This window comes from Hyperoodon ampullatus (assembly GCF_949752795.1).
Source record: "Hyperoodon ampullatus genome assembly, chromosome: 17".
In the NCBI taxonomy this organism is placed as follows: Eukaryota; Metazoa; Chordata; class Mammalia; order Artiodactyla; family Ziphiidae; genus Hyperoodon; species Hyperoodon ampullatus.
In genome coordinates this window covers 17,053,999-17,071,127 of record NC_136930.1, presented here as the reverse complement: position 1 = coordinate 17,071,127, position 17,129 = coordinate 17,053,999, and the positions used below count along the sequence as shown (strand labels likewise).

At 37.7% G+C, this 17,129-nt stretch overlaps 1 protein-coding gene across 2 annotated transcripts in view; it reads left to right on the top strand.

Moving 5' to 3' along the window:
• STAU2 (staufen double-stranded RNA binding protein 2) overlaps nt 1-17,129 on the top strand; it is a gene marked incomplete at its 3' end in the record, with an annotated part of 276,482 nt that overhangs the window by 169,097 nt on the left and 90,256 nt on the right. Inside the window, exon 11 of one of the 2 annotated variants that reach the window (XM_079722642.1) lies at nt 1,494-1,607. The exons of the other annotated variant lie outside the window; for it this stretch is intronic. Coding sequence (XP_079578768.1) covers nt 1,494-1,607 — 114 coding nt within the window. The remainder of the gene's footprint in view (nt 1-1,493; nt 1,608-17,129) is intronic. 2 annotated transcript variants of the gene reach the window in all.

Here is a 17,129-nt window from a genome sequence, read left to right as displayed (position 1 = left end):
GAAAAAATAAAGCTGCAGTAAGTTGGCTGATACATGAGTGCGTTCACTGTCAATTTGGATATTTAGGAGGGTGTCATGTCTTTCATATAGACTTTCAATTGATGTCAAAGGGTGATTATATTTTATTTTAAAAAGCATGTTTTATGATAGCACTATATCAGACATAATATTTTAACTGTACCATAAATGGTTGTGAACTGTATCTGTTATAGTGTCACCATTGATTGGCTTTTGCCTAAACCTGTTATGTGTTAAGTTTCATTTTCCCCCATCATATTTCACTGCTGCATAGTGAACAACAGGTCCACATTCTTGAACTCATACACACTGTGACCTTTTAATTTGCCCAGGAGGTACAGTGAATTCAAACTGTTGTCAAATCTTTTTCCCCAAAGTTGATTTGGAAAAAATATTTTTATAACAAAATCTTTAAAGTACTTTGGAAACAGAGCTTTGTATGTTGGCTTGATTTGAACTCTAAACTACTTTTTATAGATTCCAGGAAGTTTCCCCACCTTCATGGACACTGATGGCCAATCTTAACAACCTTACTGGTCTAAAAATGTTGAATTATTAAACCATTAGACTAGGATTTATATCGTCGTTTTCTGTCAGATCCATATTATATGTATATATGTACATCTATAGGCGTGTTTTTATTAATTTATTACAAAAGCAACGCTATTTTTACTTTATTCGCTTAGAATTAAACACTGGTTGAAAGAACTTTTTTGAAAGTAGATAAATGGAAGGATGGAAATTTTCCCAATGGGCAGATGGACTCACACTTCCCCCACCACCCGCGCCCCCCATACCCTACCTCTGATAGAGTGTCTTACACGTGGTTTTAATAATGGTTGGTTGTATGTAACTAAAAGAAAAATGATATTATAGTAACTTTATTTTGATCTGCACATTTCAAATCATTTCAGGTTTATTCAATTTGATTATACTGTCAAAACTTCAGAGCATGAGGTAGTGAGATGTGTATGTGTGTGTGTGTGTGTGTGTGTGTGTGTATTCAACAGTGATTTTATAGGGACTATAGTGTAGAATAGAAGAATGTCACTACCAATCAGGTGGCAATCACACACACACAGAGTCAAAGATGAGGAAAATTCAGGTTGACAAAATTTCATTAGACTCAAATGAACTTGACTTATGCTTACCCTGGAGTCCTTTATACATTATGAAAAGTTGGACAAAGAAGATGGGTGTAGCATTTAGTTGTGAGTTTTTCTACTGGCCATACTAATGTAGAACACCCCGCAAAGCATTTCCTAAACTCTCTTACAACTTCGCAAGTACTTAAAACGGAATTAATAGATTTTCCATAGATCTTCAAGTCCCAATAAGGTTTTAAATACTTGAATTGCGTTCTACATAAATTATTTGAATTTCTTCTTGAAAGCTAGAACCTTTGAAAAGGACCTGTTGCATCTGGCTCCCTCTTACAAGTGGTGTTCAGCAGATTTGCATGTGTTCTGTTATAGGTTCACTACTGTGATAGACAAAGTGGCAAAGAGTGTGTGACCTGTCTGACATTAGCCCCTGTGCAGATGACTTTCCATGCTATTGGAAGCTCCATTGAAGCCAGCCATGACCAGGTATAATATGCCACTGCCATTTTGCTGCACTATGGCCCAGCTAAGAAATCAGAGACCATCAGCTTCCAGAATGGAAGCTATGTGCACACATACAGCTTTGCTTTCCCTAATACGTGAGCCACTAGTGCCATTTGCTAGACTTTTGAGAAATCAAGATTTTGTGTGTGTGTGTTGGGAAACTGATACCTTAGGAGATTTAAATTAGTTTAGACTTCTAGTTTGTGGTTCATTATTAATTTAAATATAAAATTCTCTTATAAGGAAGAAGTAATTGCCCTATGTTATTTTTACTTTTAATAATTATATATGGAAAGAAGGGTCAGCAAAACAATGTAGATAACACTGGAGTCTCACTATGATACATTCATTTAGTGCTGTTGAAGAGAGTTTAGTGTTACGGAATATATGTAAGATAACCTTGCCATCAATTTACTCCTGTAACTTGGGATATTATTAAAATGAAGTTCCAGTGTTGTTTTTACTTTTAAAGTTCTGTTTCTGAAATAATGCTAAAAATCTGAAAAGTATATTTTCTTAATAAACAAATTCCTTTGATTGTTTAGATAACAGCTTGAGAATACATCCTGTTTATAATACATATTTTCAATTAAAATAATCATCAGATTAGACTAAACCTAGTGACCTAGGTCATAGAATTTCTAGTTTGGAGTCAAAATTAATAGACATACACAGTTTACTGTATGACTAACCAGCTGTGCTTTTTAAATTAACCATTTACATACAGAACAATCATAACCCACTTTCATATCCTTTTCCCAGTAAATTTGAGAATTCCTAATAGTCTGCTTGATTCTTTTTTTCTTTCTATCTGAATAGTGCCCTTGCATGGAGAGAAAAAAAGAGCATAATAGTGTAACTTCTCAAATACATAGTTTATTGTCCAGCCCAAACAGGAAAACAGTCTTAAGGGCATACCTCTCTAGTTCATGATGTCCCTGACATTATGGGTTTCCAGTCATCTTTTGATTGGTGGCAAGGTATTGTGGTGTTCTGGAAAGAACAACTAATTGGTCAAAACGTCTGAGTTTTAGGAAGTAACCACAGCATATGTAAGCTACTACAGACAGCTACCTGGGTGGATTCTATCATCTCTTCAGGACTCTGTTTCCTAGGATGCTCCGTGAGGGAGTTGAGTTAGTTGACCTACAAGATTCATTCCAGTGCCACCATTTTATGATTCTATAACGGATCTTCCTGCTCTTGGTTGAATGAGCCCAACCAGTAATAAACAGTTAATAGCATGTCGATCTGGGAAGCAGCTTAGACGTCTCTCCAGTGCTTCTCAGGGTTTTGCACTGATGTGTGCTCCAGGTGCAGAAGAGAGTACAGCAGGGCTCTGAGGGACAGGGGCTAAATTAGCCAACAGAAAGTATTACGTTTCCCTGTATAAAACTATAAATGCCAGGTGCTGAGGACATGGTAAGAACGTTAGACATGGTTCCTGCTCCTGTGGAGCTTACCCTCCAGCACCTTTGAATAACTGGCAAGAAGTCTAGCTGCTGCTGTATCTAACTCTGTATCCACGGATGGCAGAAACAACTGGCAAGAGCGGCATGAGACAGCCATCCTGCAAAGGTCTCTCCTTAGGCAAAGCAATGAAATCATTCTCAGAAACCCACACACCTGAGAAGAGCAACTCACTGTTAGCGGAGGTAGTTTATGGTTATGAAAGAACACTGGGCTGGGAATGGAGACTGGGATCGAACCTGGAGTTGCCAGGAACTGGCTGTGGGACCTTGTCTCTTCACCTCTTGGACCTTGGCTTCTTCATGAGTAAAATAATGAGACTGTTCAGGCTTGTGCCCAGACCATATGCCCAGGCACTCAAAGTCCAGGGCTACAGTTAGCCCATATGGCACTTTAACAAATTAGAAAAAAGGTACCTCTTCCTCCAAACACTTTACTGCTGTCCAACAGAAAATTGTCATAATAGGTAAATCCAGTCACTACGGTGTGAATGCCCTCCCCATCAAGGTGTGCAGTGCACAACCTGCACAGCTGTACAAAATGGTCTTATTCTGCATCTATCTGGAGTGTCAATTACTCAGTGGTAAGTAAATAAAGACATTTTTATATAAAGTAAACACAACTGCATTATAGATGACAAATTTGCATGAAATTTTAAGACGAAAGAAAGAGACTTCCAGGAAATGTGTTGATAATGGTCAAATGGGTGGATGGATAGAGGGCTGGATGAATGGAGCCGTGACTAGAACGACCATCCTGTCTATCCAACACCCTACTTTGGTGGCCTCAGAGGTGCAAAGTGGGGGCGGTGGTGTGATCCATGCACCTCCCTTGTGCTTGGATCATTGGGCTCCCTGAGGAGAGCAGACACAGAGCAAAGCTCTACTCGACACCCTCTGGCCTTTCTACATTGGGTTGGAAATGTAGAAAAACTAGGGGTCTGTCTAAGCAAGAGTTACTCCTTCACCATACCAAAAGCATAAACGTGACCTCATAAGTTGGAAAAGATGGGCCACTGAATGCTTTCTCACCTGTTAATTTGTAAATACTAGAAAACAGGAAGCACTTTAAAGCAAGAAAAATTACTGTTATTTAAAAGACTATTTGAGCCCCTGCAGTTGAACAAGAGAATAAGTATTCTGAAAAAAAAAGGATATGTAAAATCTAGAAGCATCCTTCCTGTGAAACTCAGGTTGTTCTTATCTGTATAGAAAATGGAGGTGAGAAATGGAAGAACTCTCTGGCCTTGAACCTTTACAGCTTATCTTTTTTTTTTTTTTTTGGGTGTTGGAGTTCCCAGTGTTTATTTTAGGTTGGCATTGTTGGCATCACCAAGTATGTTAGTACAGTCTTCCCTCACTGTGATATTTTTTAATTTTTTAAAATTAATTTTTATTGGAGTATAGTTGATTTACAGTGTTGTGTTAGTTTCAGATGTACAGCAAAGTGAATCAGTTATACATATGCGTATATCCAGTCTTTTTCAGATTCTGTTCCCATATGGGTCATTACAGAGTATTGAATAGAGTTTACAACTTCTTAATTAAAAATACGTGTAACGCTAGGAACCCAGTGAGGTGGAGACTGAACGTATTACCAGTGCATTCCCTCACTGTATTAAGAGTAACAGGACAGGGACCATTAAGTGAAATTTCTCTATCAAGGTCAATATAGATATGCAAAACGGTCGGGGAAGAGATTCAGTATCTATATGCTGGTGATGTCGAAATGTAGGGAGCTCTTAAATCTCCCTTCCCCCCTCCCAAACCTGCTTTTCCCTGCTTTTATCTTTAATCTCCTTTTTCTTTTATCCATCCTGGTAAACGACCATCTACCTTGTTGCTGGGGCCAAGCCCCTTGAAGCATCTTCGCCTCCTCCCTCCCCTTCACGTGCCACATCTGGTCCTAGCGTCTCTTCCTCTAAATTACATCTCTGATCTGACCACTTTTCACCACCTCCAGGGTTACCATTCTAGTTTAAGTCACTAGCACTTTTAATCCGGACCACTGCAGTAGTCTCTAAACTGGCTTCCTTATTTCTCTTTTCATTCCACTATGGGCTGTCTGCCACCCAGTAGCCAGAATTATTTTTAAGATAATCATTCAGTCACGTTACTGAGCGACTTAGAAACTTCCAGTGGCTTCTCATCACACCTATTATAAATCCAAACCTTTTGTTACGGCATACAGGTTCCCGTGTGGTTTGGCCCCTCTACCTCTCCAATTTCAATTCCTGCCTTTCTCCTTTTCACTTCCTCCCAGTCTCACTAGCCTTGTTGCCAGTTACATTGTAATGGATGAAAGAAACCAGACTCAAAAGACTACGGTAGCTTTGATGTGTGTGACATTCTGAAAAAGGCAAAACTATAGACAGATCGGTGGTTGCCAGGGGATGGGGAGGGATTGACCCTAAATTGTCAGGACAGAATTTTGGGGGATGATGGAAATGTACTATATCTTGATTGTGGTGGTAGAAACACAGCTGTATACATTTATCAAACTCACAGAACTGTACACTGAAAGGGGTAAATTTTACTGTTTGCAGATTATACCTCAATAAGCCTAACTTTAAAAAAAGCCAAACTCATTCTTTTATCAGTTACTCATGTGGTATTGATCCCAAGGAAATGTGGAAGGATGACGTCCCCTTTCCTGTATTCGCTATGTGTTGGGTCCACCTTGGAAACACACTATATTTAACTAATAGCCTGGTTTAGAGCTCCTTCGAATACCAAGTGGCTAGTTAAGGCTTGCTTCAGACCTCCTAGAATAATTATTCGTCTCCCAAAACTGGTCTCAGCCTGCCACTGTCTGACTTTAGGGAAAGGGTCTGTCGACCAGTGTTTCCTGTTTGGGAACTCTGAATTCTCATCCAAGCAGTGGACAGTCATTCAGGGTGGTGTCTGCCTGGAGGTCCCCACGTGTTTGGGTGAGATGTTCTACAGGTGTTTGCCTTATTCATCACAATAAATGTGATATTATAAATTCACATTATTTTAGAATGTTTAATTGTCCAGAATATAAATATAGTTTAAATTTATAGATGTTGATTTTTTTAGAAACATTTGTTACCTGAACAACTATGTGGGACTCCTGCACTAGATTCTAGAGCATCCAAAGATAACTGATTGACAGTCCTTGTAATAAGCTAGATAAATAACTTCTTATAGCCTGCTGAGCCAATCGTCTTGTGAAATTTAAAATTTATAGATCGTATGGTTTCAGTGAAGAGCCATCATCCTTATTCATAAATTGAATTTTAAAAAACACACTTATTTGTTCAGATTGAGCTAGTGAGGGTTTTGCTGAGTATTTTTCAGTATATCCTATTTGGAAATTAAATTTATATTGTATAGTGTATATTAGTAAAGCAAAATTGTTTGTAATACTGCAGAAAGGATTTTAGGATATCCTGTCTTGGTATAACTCAGCAGATACTATCTGTACTCTCTCCTGACCTGATACCCTTTCTATCAGTACATCTTTCTTCATCATTCTTTTTTTTTTTCTTCATCATTCTTAAATGTTACTGAGTACCTCTCCCTCTCTCTTTTAATTACATCAGTCACCTTCTGTTACAGCCTCAAAGTCATAAACTTCCTTCCTTGTCTTTATATTTTCTTTTTATTCATCTTCATTCAGACTGAATTATTAATCTCACCATTTCACAAATACTAGGTAAGCAGGCATAGGTTAGTCACAATACCATAGCTTAATTCCTGGCTTATAGTGTTGTCACTCCCTACCTTATTTTGTTCAGGTTAGCTCTGGAACTCACCTACTTCGTATAAATAAAAGAATGAACTAATAAATCAACCACCTAATCAAGTACTAACTAGCCAGTGAAGTATAACATGTCTATTAGTATTTGTTGTAATCTGACCCTAGTCATCACAAAGTGAGGTTATTGTATAGAGTAACTGACAATGCATACTTGACACATTACTTAGAATTTGAACAATCAACGATTTTACAAGAGAAAAGAAACAAGAACCAAATTTCTTTTCTTTTTTTTTTATTATTGAGGTATAGTTGACTTACAATATTATAGAGGTTTCAGGTACACAACATAGTGATTCACAATTTTTAAAGGTTATACTCCATTTATAGTTTTTATAAAACATTGACTATACTCCCTGTGGTGTACGATATATCCTTGTAGCTTATTTATTTTACACATAGTAGTTTGTACCTCTTTATCCCCTACCTCCATCTTGCCTCTCCTCCCTTCCCCCTCCCCATTGGTAACTCCTAGTTTGAACAAGAACCAGATTTATGTATAATGTGTTTACCATGTACTACTATATATTGTGCTAGGCTCGACATACATTATTTTGCTTAATTCTCATGGTAACTCTGTGAGGTAGAAGCTGTACCATTTGATTATTTGCTTCATCTGCTACATTGCCTTTAAGGGTTTATGTCCAGATTAGTAACATCAATCAACCTGTGTGCTTTGACTAGAATTCAAGGCAGACCTCTCAATCAAAGAGCAACCATTAAGTGTAACAGTTTACAAATCTTATGGGTATTCTCTTCTACTTTCGATTAATTAACTTCTGCTCAAAGTTCTTTTTCTGATTAATTACAAGTCTCTTTGCCTGAGTAATTGTGTCATAATGTCTTACAGTTGTATAGTAACTTAAAACTAAAAGAGAAAAAGCCTTCTCTCATATCTAAGTATATACTGTCATAGCAATAGTATATTGATTGATTGTAGACTATGTACAGAACTTTTGTAGTGCTAGAAGGTCTTAAGTGATAATACATCTACTACCTTGCCCTTTAGTCTAATGGAGTGTATCAGCTAGGATGCTTTTGGCTACAAGTAACAGAAAAACTGACTCATTTTGGCTTAAATAATAAGGAATCTTGTTATCTCACATAACAGGAAGTTCAGAGGAAGGGTGAACTCCAAGGTTGGTTGATAAAGCAGCTCAGTGATGTCAGCAGGGCATTGGGTTATTTCATTTCTTAACTCTGCCATCCTCTGCTTTATCCTCTGTGTCATGGAAAGATGGCCACAGTAGTTCTCTGTGTCACTGGCCACATAGCCACATCCAAAAGAAAACATGAGATCTGATCTTCTTCTTTCTCCTTTTAGGGGCAAAGGCATCTGTATCTGGAACTCCCCCAGCTATCTTTCCTTCGTAGCTCAGGCCTGCATTGGGTCGGTGACATGCCCATGTCTAAACTAGTCACTGGCAAGAGAAAAGAGATCACTACTACTTTAAATGCTTGGGGTGAAAGGGTTATTGAGGAATCAACCACAAAGACTACTACAGGATGGATAAAATACCACATAAGTAATTTAAAATTTCCTAGTAGACCCATTTAAAAACTAAAAAGGAACTGTTTAATCTTAATAATATATTTTATTTAGCCCAGTATATCTAAAGTATCATTTCAAACTGTAATCAACTTTTTAAATTACTGAGATATTTTGTGCTTTTTTATACATCTCATTTTGGACTAGCCACATTTCAGGTGCTCAGTAGCCACATGCGTGTTGGACAGGATGAAATCCAAGGGCATTATGACTCAGTCCCTGCCTGTGTCTCCAGTCTTATCCTTGACTATTCACCCTGCGCCTAACTTGTACGCATGCTTTACACCCTGGCCGTATTGAGTTACCACGTCTCCTGCTCTCTTGCATCTGTCTTTATTGGCACTGTTCCCTCTGTCTGGGCCGTTCTCTCCTTGCTGATAAGAGAAACTTTGTTTTATCCATCAGGTCCAGCCAACATGTCACTTCAGTCAATCAGCCTTCCCCAAACCTACTTTTTACATCATCCCACCGTTACATTTATCAAACTGTTTTCCCATTATTTGTTTCCATATTGGTCTACCCCACTGGGCAGTGACTTCAGTGAGGTCCAGAGCGGTGTCTTCTTTGCCTTAGTATTCTCCATGTCTGTGCTCTGGCACTTAGGAGTAACTCCATACATATTTATAGGACGGAAATGAATTGAATTTCTAAGAAAAATTAGAATGACTTGGATTTGGTAGGGTTCATTTGATAGAATTGGTGAGAGAGATGGAATGTTTGGCCCAGGATGCTTTCTCTGGTGGTGGCTTTATAGGCACGTTTTTTGTGAAAGCATCCTGAGGCCCTCCATATGTGACCTCAGAGTATTTACATACTCTGAATACATGTAACTGTCATCAGGAATCCATCATGTATCTCCGTGAATTTCTCTACTGATCTGTTTGTAACTGAATTTTTCTAACCTGTCATGCATACGAGTACATCCTTCTCAGTGTCTAAATTACTTTTCTCAAGTTCCAGGGCTGCCTCCTGTTTCTAGCATTTCACAGTGTAATATACAAGTCAGTATTCACTGCATAGTGTCATTTGGGACTGCATCGCTCAGAACATAAAGAGGCACAAACTTCATAGGTTTGAGCAACAATTTCCCAAGACAAATAAAGCAGCTTTTTATTAATATAAGGGACACTTAGGAGAGACACTGCATAATAACAGCCCTCACTGCATTATCCTAGAGGTACCTGCGATAGGGTTGTGGCATTCTTTGTATTACACAGATTCAGTATAAGTTTTGAACTTCACTGTTCCACTTGCTCCACTATCAAGCCACAGTGCTGAGGGCCATAGAGTTCTGAAAGAGAGGTTATAATCACTGCCATTGGCAGCTTCTAGGAAGTTGTGGAGCTGCCAAAATTCAACACATAACTTGATTTTTGTTTACTTTTTATGAAATAGGATGCTGAGAAAGATACTAAAAAGGTACATCAAGATGTTTGTTTGGGGAAAGTGCTTTCATATTTGTTGATTTTTGTATTTCAAAATATTTCTCCTATCTGAAACTTATCCCATGATTATAGGACTAAACTTTCTTCCCCTGGCTTTTCATTTATTATATAAAATTCCCATTTTACACAAATATATCTTATAGTTAAGAAATTCAATCATATCTTTTTTCTTTACATTTTGTATTTCACTAACTAGTCCAGTAGTTCAAATAACCTTTTTTTTTTAAACATCTTTATTAGAGTATAATTGCTTTAAAATGTTGTGTTAGTTTCTGCTGTATAACAGAGTGAATGAGCTATATGTATACCTATATCCCCATATCTCCTCCCTCTTGTGTCTCGCTCCCACCTCCCTATCCCACCCCTCTAGGTGGTCACAAAGCACTGAGCTGATCTCCCTGTGTTATGCGGCTGCTTCCCACTAGCTATCTATTTTACATTTGGTAGTATATATAAGTCCATGCCACTCTCTCACTTCGTCCCAGCTTACCCTTCCCCCTCCCCGTGTCCTCAAGTCCATTCTCTATGTCTGTGTCTTTATTCCTGTCCTGTCCCTAGGCTCATCAGAACTGTTTTTTGTTTTAGATTCCATATATATGTGTTAGCATACGATATTTTTCTCTTTCTGATTTACTTCACTCTGTATGACAGACTCTGGGTCCATCCACCTCACTACAAATAACTCAATTTTGTTTCTTTTTATGACTGAGTAATATTCCATTGTATAGATGTGTCACATCTTCTTTATCCATTCATCTGTTGATGGACACTTCCATGTCCTGGCTACTGTAAGTAGAGCTGCAATGAACATTGTGGTACATGACTCTTTTTGAATTATGGTTTTCTCGGGGTATATGCCCAGTAGTGGAATTGCTGGGTCGTATGGTAGTTCTATTTTTAGTTTTTTAAGGAACCTCCATACTGTTCTCCATAGTGGCTCGATCAATTTACATTCCCACCAACAGTGCAAGAGGGTTCCCTTTTCTCCACACCCTCTCCAGCATCTATTGTTTGTAGATTTTTTTGATGATGGCCATTCTGACCGGTGTGAGGTGATACCTCATTGTAGTTTTGATTTGCATTTCTCTAATGATTAATGATGTTCAGCATTTTTTCATGTGTTTGTTGGCCATCTGTATGTCTTCTTTGGAGAAATGTCTATTTAGGTCTTCTGCCCATTTTTGGATTGGGTTGTTGTTGTTTTTTTTTTTTTTTTAATTTATTTATTTATTTTGCTTTATAACAAATTTAATCAGTTATACATATACATATGTTCCCATATCCCCTCCCTTTTGCGTCTCCCTCCCACCCTCCCTATCCCACCCCTCCAGGCGGTCACAAAGCACCGAGCTGATCTCCCTGTGCTCTGCGGCTGCTTCCCACTATCTATCTACCCTACGTTTGGTAGTGTATATATGTCCATGCCGCTCTTTCACTTTGTCACAGCTTACCCTTCCCCCTCCCCATATCCTCAAGTCCATTCTCAAGTAGGTCTGTGTCTTTATTCCCGTTTTACCCCTAGGTTCTTCATGACATTTTTTTTTTTAATTCCATATATATGTGTTAGCATATGGTATTTGTCTTTCTCTTTCTGACTTACTTCACTCTGTATGACAGACTCTAGGTCCATCCACCTCATTACAAATAGCTCAATTTCATTTCTTTTTATGGCTGAGTAATATTCCATTGTATATATGTGCCACATCTTCTTTACCCATTCATCCGATGATGGACACTTAGGTTGTTTCCATCTCTGGGCTATTGTAAATAGGGCTGCCTATGAACATTTTGGTACATGTCTCTTTTTGAATTATGGTTTTCTCAGGGTATATGCCCAGTAGTGGGATTGCTGGGTCATATGGTAGTTCTATTTTTAGTTTTTTAAGGAACCTCCATACTGTTCTCCATAGTGGCTGTACCAATTCACATTCCCACCAGCAGTGCAAGAGTGTTCCCTTTTTTCCACACCCTCTCCAGCATTTATTGTTTCTAGATTTTTTGATGATGGCCATTCTGACCGGTGTGAGGTGATACCTCATTGTAGTTTTGATTTGCATTTCTCTAATGATTAATGATGTTCAGCATTGTTTCATGTGTTTGTTGGCCATCTGTATGTCTTCTTTGGAGAAATGTCTATTTAGGTCTTCTGCCCATTTTTGGATTGGGTTGTTTGTTTTTTTGATGTTGAGCTGCATGAGCTGCTTGTATATTTTGGAGATTAAATCTTTGTCAGTTGCTTCGTTTGCAAATATTTGGTCCCATTCCGAGGGTTGTCTCTTTGTTTTGTTTATGGTTTCCTTTGCTGTCCAAAAGCTTTTAAGTTTCATTAGGTCCCATTTGTTTATTTTTATTTTTATTTCCATTTCCATTTCTCTGGGAGGTGGATCCAAAAGGATCTTGCTGTGATTTATGTCATAGAGTGTTATGCCTGTGTTTTCCCCTAAGAGTTTTATAGTATCTGCCCTTACATTTAGGTCTTTAATCGATTTTGAGTTTATTTTTGTGTATGGTGTTAGGGAGTGTTCTAATTTCATTCTCTTACATGTAGCTGTCCAGTTTTACCAGCACTGCTTATTGAAGAGGCTGTCTTTTCTCCATTGTATACTCTTGCCTCCTTTATCAAAGATGAGGTGACCATATGTACGTGGGTTTATCTCTGGGCTTTCTATCCTGTTCCATTGATCTATATTTCTTTTTTTGTGCCAGTACCATACTGTCTTGATTACTGTAGCTTTGTAGTATAGTCTGAAGTCAGGGATCCTGATTTTTCCAGCTCCACTTTTCTTTCTCAAGATTGCTTTGGCTATTTGGGATCTTTTGTGTTTCCATACAAATTGTGCAGTTTTTTGTTCTAGTTTTGTGAAAAATGCTATTGGTAGTTTGATAGGGATTGCATTGAATCTGTAGATTGCTTTGGGTAGTATAGTCATTTTCACAGTGTTGATTCTTCCAATCCAAGAACATGGTATATCTCTCCATCTGTTTGTATCATCTTTAATTTCTTTCATCAGTGTCTTATAGTTTTCTGCATACAGGTCTTTTGTCTCCTTAGGTAGGTTTATTCCTAGGTATTTTATTCTTTTTGTTGCAGTGGTAAATGGGAGTGTTTCCTTAATTTCTCTTTCAGATTTTTCATCATTAATGTATAGGAATGCAAGAGATTTCTGCACATTAATTTTGTATCCTGCTACTCTACCAAATTCGTTGATTAGCTCTAGTAGTTTTCTGGTAGCACCTTTAGGATTCTCTATGTATAGTATCAAGTCATCTGCAGACAGTGACAGTTTTACTTCTTCTTTTCTGACTTGGATTCCTTTTATTTCTTTTTCTTCTCTGATTGCTGTGGCTAAAACTTCCAAAACTATGTTGAGTAATAGTGGTGAGAGTGGGCAACCTTGTCTTGCTCCTGATCTCAGAGGAAAGGGTTTCAGTTTTTCACCATTGAGAATGATGTTGGCTGTGTGTTTGTCATATATGGCCTTTATTATGTTGCAATAGGTTCCCTCTATGCCTACTTTCTGGAGAGTTTTTATCATAATGGTTGTTGAATTTTGTCAAAACCTTTTTCTGTAACATTTGTTTTTGTTTTTTAGCTGTTTGTTTTTTAATTGAGATAGAATTGAAATATAACATTGTATTAGTTTTAGGCGTACAACATAATGATTTGATATATGTATATATTGCAAAATGGTTACCACAAATTTAGTAAACGTCCATCACCACACATAGTTACAAATTCAGTCATATCTTCAAAAAATATTTCAGAAGGTAAGGTCACCAGGAACAGCTTCTCACCACTGGATAGTTATTACTCAATGGACTGGAACAGGAATCTGCAAACCACAGCCCATGGGCCAAATCCAGCTTACCACCTGAACTAAGGATGGCTTTTAGATTTTGAAATGGTTGGAAAGAAATCAAAGGAAGAATAATATTTCATGAGATGTGAAAATTATATGGAATTCAAATTTTAGTATCCGTAAAGAAAATTTTATTGGAACACACTCATGCCCATGTGTTCAGGTATGGTCTGTGGCCACTTTCACTACAACAGCAGAAATGAGTAATTACGACAGAAACCATATTGCCTGCAACACCTAAAATATTTACTATCTGCCCCTTTACAGAAAAAGTTTGCTGATCTAATCCCCGAACTAGAAGGAAGAAACATTAGGCATGCACTTTTTGAATTTTGTATCAAATGTTATTCTAAACATGGTCATTCAGAGTTCATTCTCTTTCAGAAAGGAGCTAATCTTCTGGAAATATTGCCTGTATTATAGCACAGTTAGATTTGGTTGTGAATTTTGGATTTATTTACTCGACAATAGAAACCATTTTTATTCTCTAAGGGAAAAATTAATTATCTTTCTTCATCAGTATTTATCAGAGCATTGAAAGAAAGTTTGCTGGTAGCAAAGGTTACTTTTGTCTCCTTTTTGAAATCCCACTTAGAAAAGCTTCATAGCTGCATTTTTATTTTAAGTAATAGGGAATATTCTATTGTTTCCGTAGTGATCTTTTTTCATTTCAGATATATAAGCAGTTTCCAGAACCAACAGTGAGTTATAGGGGAAGGTAGTGGGAAGATTGAATATTATGTATTTTACACCTGACTCATAATTTCATTTATGCTTAGTACAGCATGACCACATTTCTAAAAGGTTATATGTATCCAGCGATATTGTGCACACAAGTGACTTACTAGCTTAACCTATAAAATAATTTTGGACTATAGTCAAGACCCACGAATTTACCTTATTGCTTTCCTTCTCTTGCTTTTTTTTCCTGAAGTGATGAATAACAGCTAATCAACAGAAAGTTGAAATTTTAGGTTTTAAAAAACATGACTTTTCCCCAACTGCACTAGAAAAGATTTTCAGCATGGTTATTTGCTCTGTACCTCACCTTACCTGTAGCTCAGTGTTTCACAACAGGTTATCTCTTTGAAGATAATTTCATGTTCATGATCTCATAGGAGACAAATAGAGTCCAAAAGTGCTTCCTAGATTTTCTCCCTATAAGTTTTGTTCAGTTTTAGACCTGTATACATACTCCATGTTAGTAGTTCCTTAATTTTTTAATTATTTATTTATTTATTTTTATTTTTGGCTGTGTTGGGTCTTTGTTGCTGCACGTGGGCTTTCTCTAGTTGTGGCAAGTGGGGGCTACTCTTCGTTGTGGTGCGCGCAATGCGGTTCTCATTGCAGTGGCTTCTCTTGTTGCAGAGCATGGGCTTTAGGTGCGTGGACTTCAGTAGTTGTGGTTCACGGGCTCAGTAGTTGTGGTTCATGGGCTTAGTTGCTCCACAGCATGTGGGATCTTCCCAGACCAGGGATCGAACCCATGTCCCCTGCATTGGCAGGCAGATTCTTAACCACTGTGCCATCAGGGAAGTCCCAGTAGTTCCTTAATTTTAATTTGGTATTCTAATTTCAAATTATTTAAGTAAGGATTTAATATTCCTACTATTCTGTAGGTCTAGATATTTGATGTTGATTTGAAGATCGTTGGGGAAATATCCTAAAAACCTTTCTGTTAACAGTTCATGGTAATGAAGCATAACCAGATACACTATTGAGCCAATAAATACCATATGTATATAATTGGCTAAATGGATGTGAAAGTTATAGTGGAAAACTGTTGCCTATATAGACTTTTTAAAAGTGACGATCAATAGAATATAGTTCCCTAGGCCACAGATTTGAGAGCATTATTGCCCACTGGAGGTCACTTTTATAACCTAAAGAGTATTACCTTCCTCGTAAACTCAAATTACAGTGTTGTATATGATTTATTACAGTATTTAAAACAGAAAAACAGTAACCTTCTCTCTCTTAGCAATACACCTTCAATTAAGTCATGCCTCTCCCCATTTCCAAAACTACTTTTTAGACTAACCAGTTACTGGTTATTTTTCAGAATTTTCAATTTTATTCTTTCATTGCTAATAGTTATTTGACCTGGTCTCTTTGTTTCTAAGTTAGCAGCTAATGCCTCTTCAGGTCACATATTTTTAAAATACTCTTTAGTGAATTGGTTTCTTTTTTGTATCCTCTGATGGAAGGAATATAAAGACATGTTTTTAAACCCTAAATATTTAACATGTATGAAATTTAATACTAAGGGCCAACGTAGTGATTTTAAAATGTCTCTATTGCCCTTCATAGGCTGTACAGTGATGTGCTACCAGCAAACCTGGTACATTTTGGTAAGAAGTGTCATCACTCTACCAAGAGCCACACTTAACGTTTCTCACTCTAAAAGGCTGATATGCTGACAGACCTTATAGCTGGCTCACCTAACCTCACATGCAGAGACAGGTCCTGCCTCTACGGAGGTTCTTGCCGTAGTAGGGAGCACAGAGTAAGAAAATCTCCAGCTCAGGGACAGAGTTGTCTGTCTGCCAGTTCCTTATTGCTGATACATTTCTGCTTCCAGACAACTGTTTGCTGCAGTCTTTATCTAGTTATTTCCTTACTATCTGCCTGACTGAACCTACCTTACCTTGAACTCTGACTCCTGGTTACTTACCTAGGGTCTGCCCTGTTTGTTTGTCTTGGCCTGCTAGTACTTTTGTTCTCTCTGATCTTGTACTGCCTAACCAACCCTTGAGATTGGCTTCTGACCATTTTCTATTCTTATCTGCATCTTGCATTTCTGAGACTCATTTTTCTCATATTGCTCTCCAAATCGGAAACTGTTCATGATTGACAAGAGGTCCATTTTATTGATATTATAGTCTACAGTCATTATAAAATCCAGATATAATTTACTTGTTCGCAGAACTGGTATTCAGCCTGTGACCCCGATATGGTTGTACCAATTGTTAAAATGTCTAAATACCTTCCTGCCACTTGGCAGATAGTTTCTGCCCCATGTTTCATCTTCTGTCATCATGGCCTCATGTCTGAGACTTCTGGGATCTCTCCACAATCTAGGAACTAATGGATCATTTCTTGGGCCAGCTAGTTTTGTTGTCTGTTTCTTGGGCCAGCTAGTTTTGTTGTCTGATTCTTTTGGTTGGTGTCCATGCCACACTAATTACTAAACACTTTTAGTATCATCTGTGCTTTCAGAGCTATATGAAAGAGTTAAGTTCTTCAAGGGGGCAGGGAGGTAGGGAAGACATTCTAAAGTGATCCTTTTTCTTAAAAGACTTTTGAAAGTGTCCATAGGAAATCAAGAAACATTTTAGTTTATTCATTCAGCTGTCATGTACTAAGCACCAGCTGTATCTCTGCCACTCTACTAGATGCT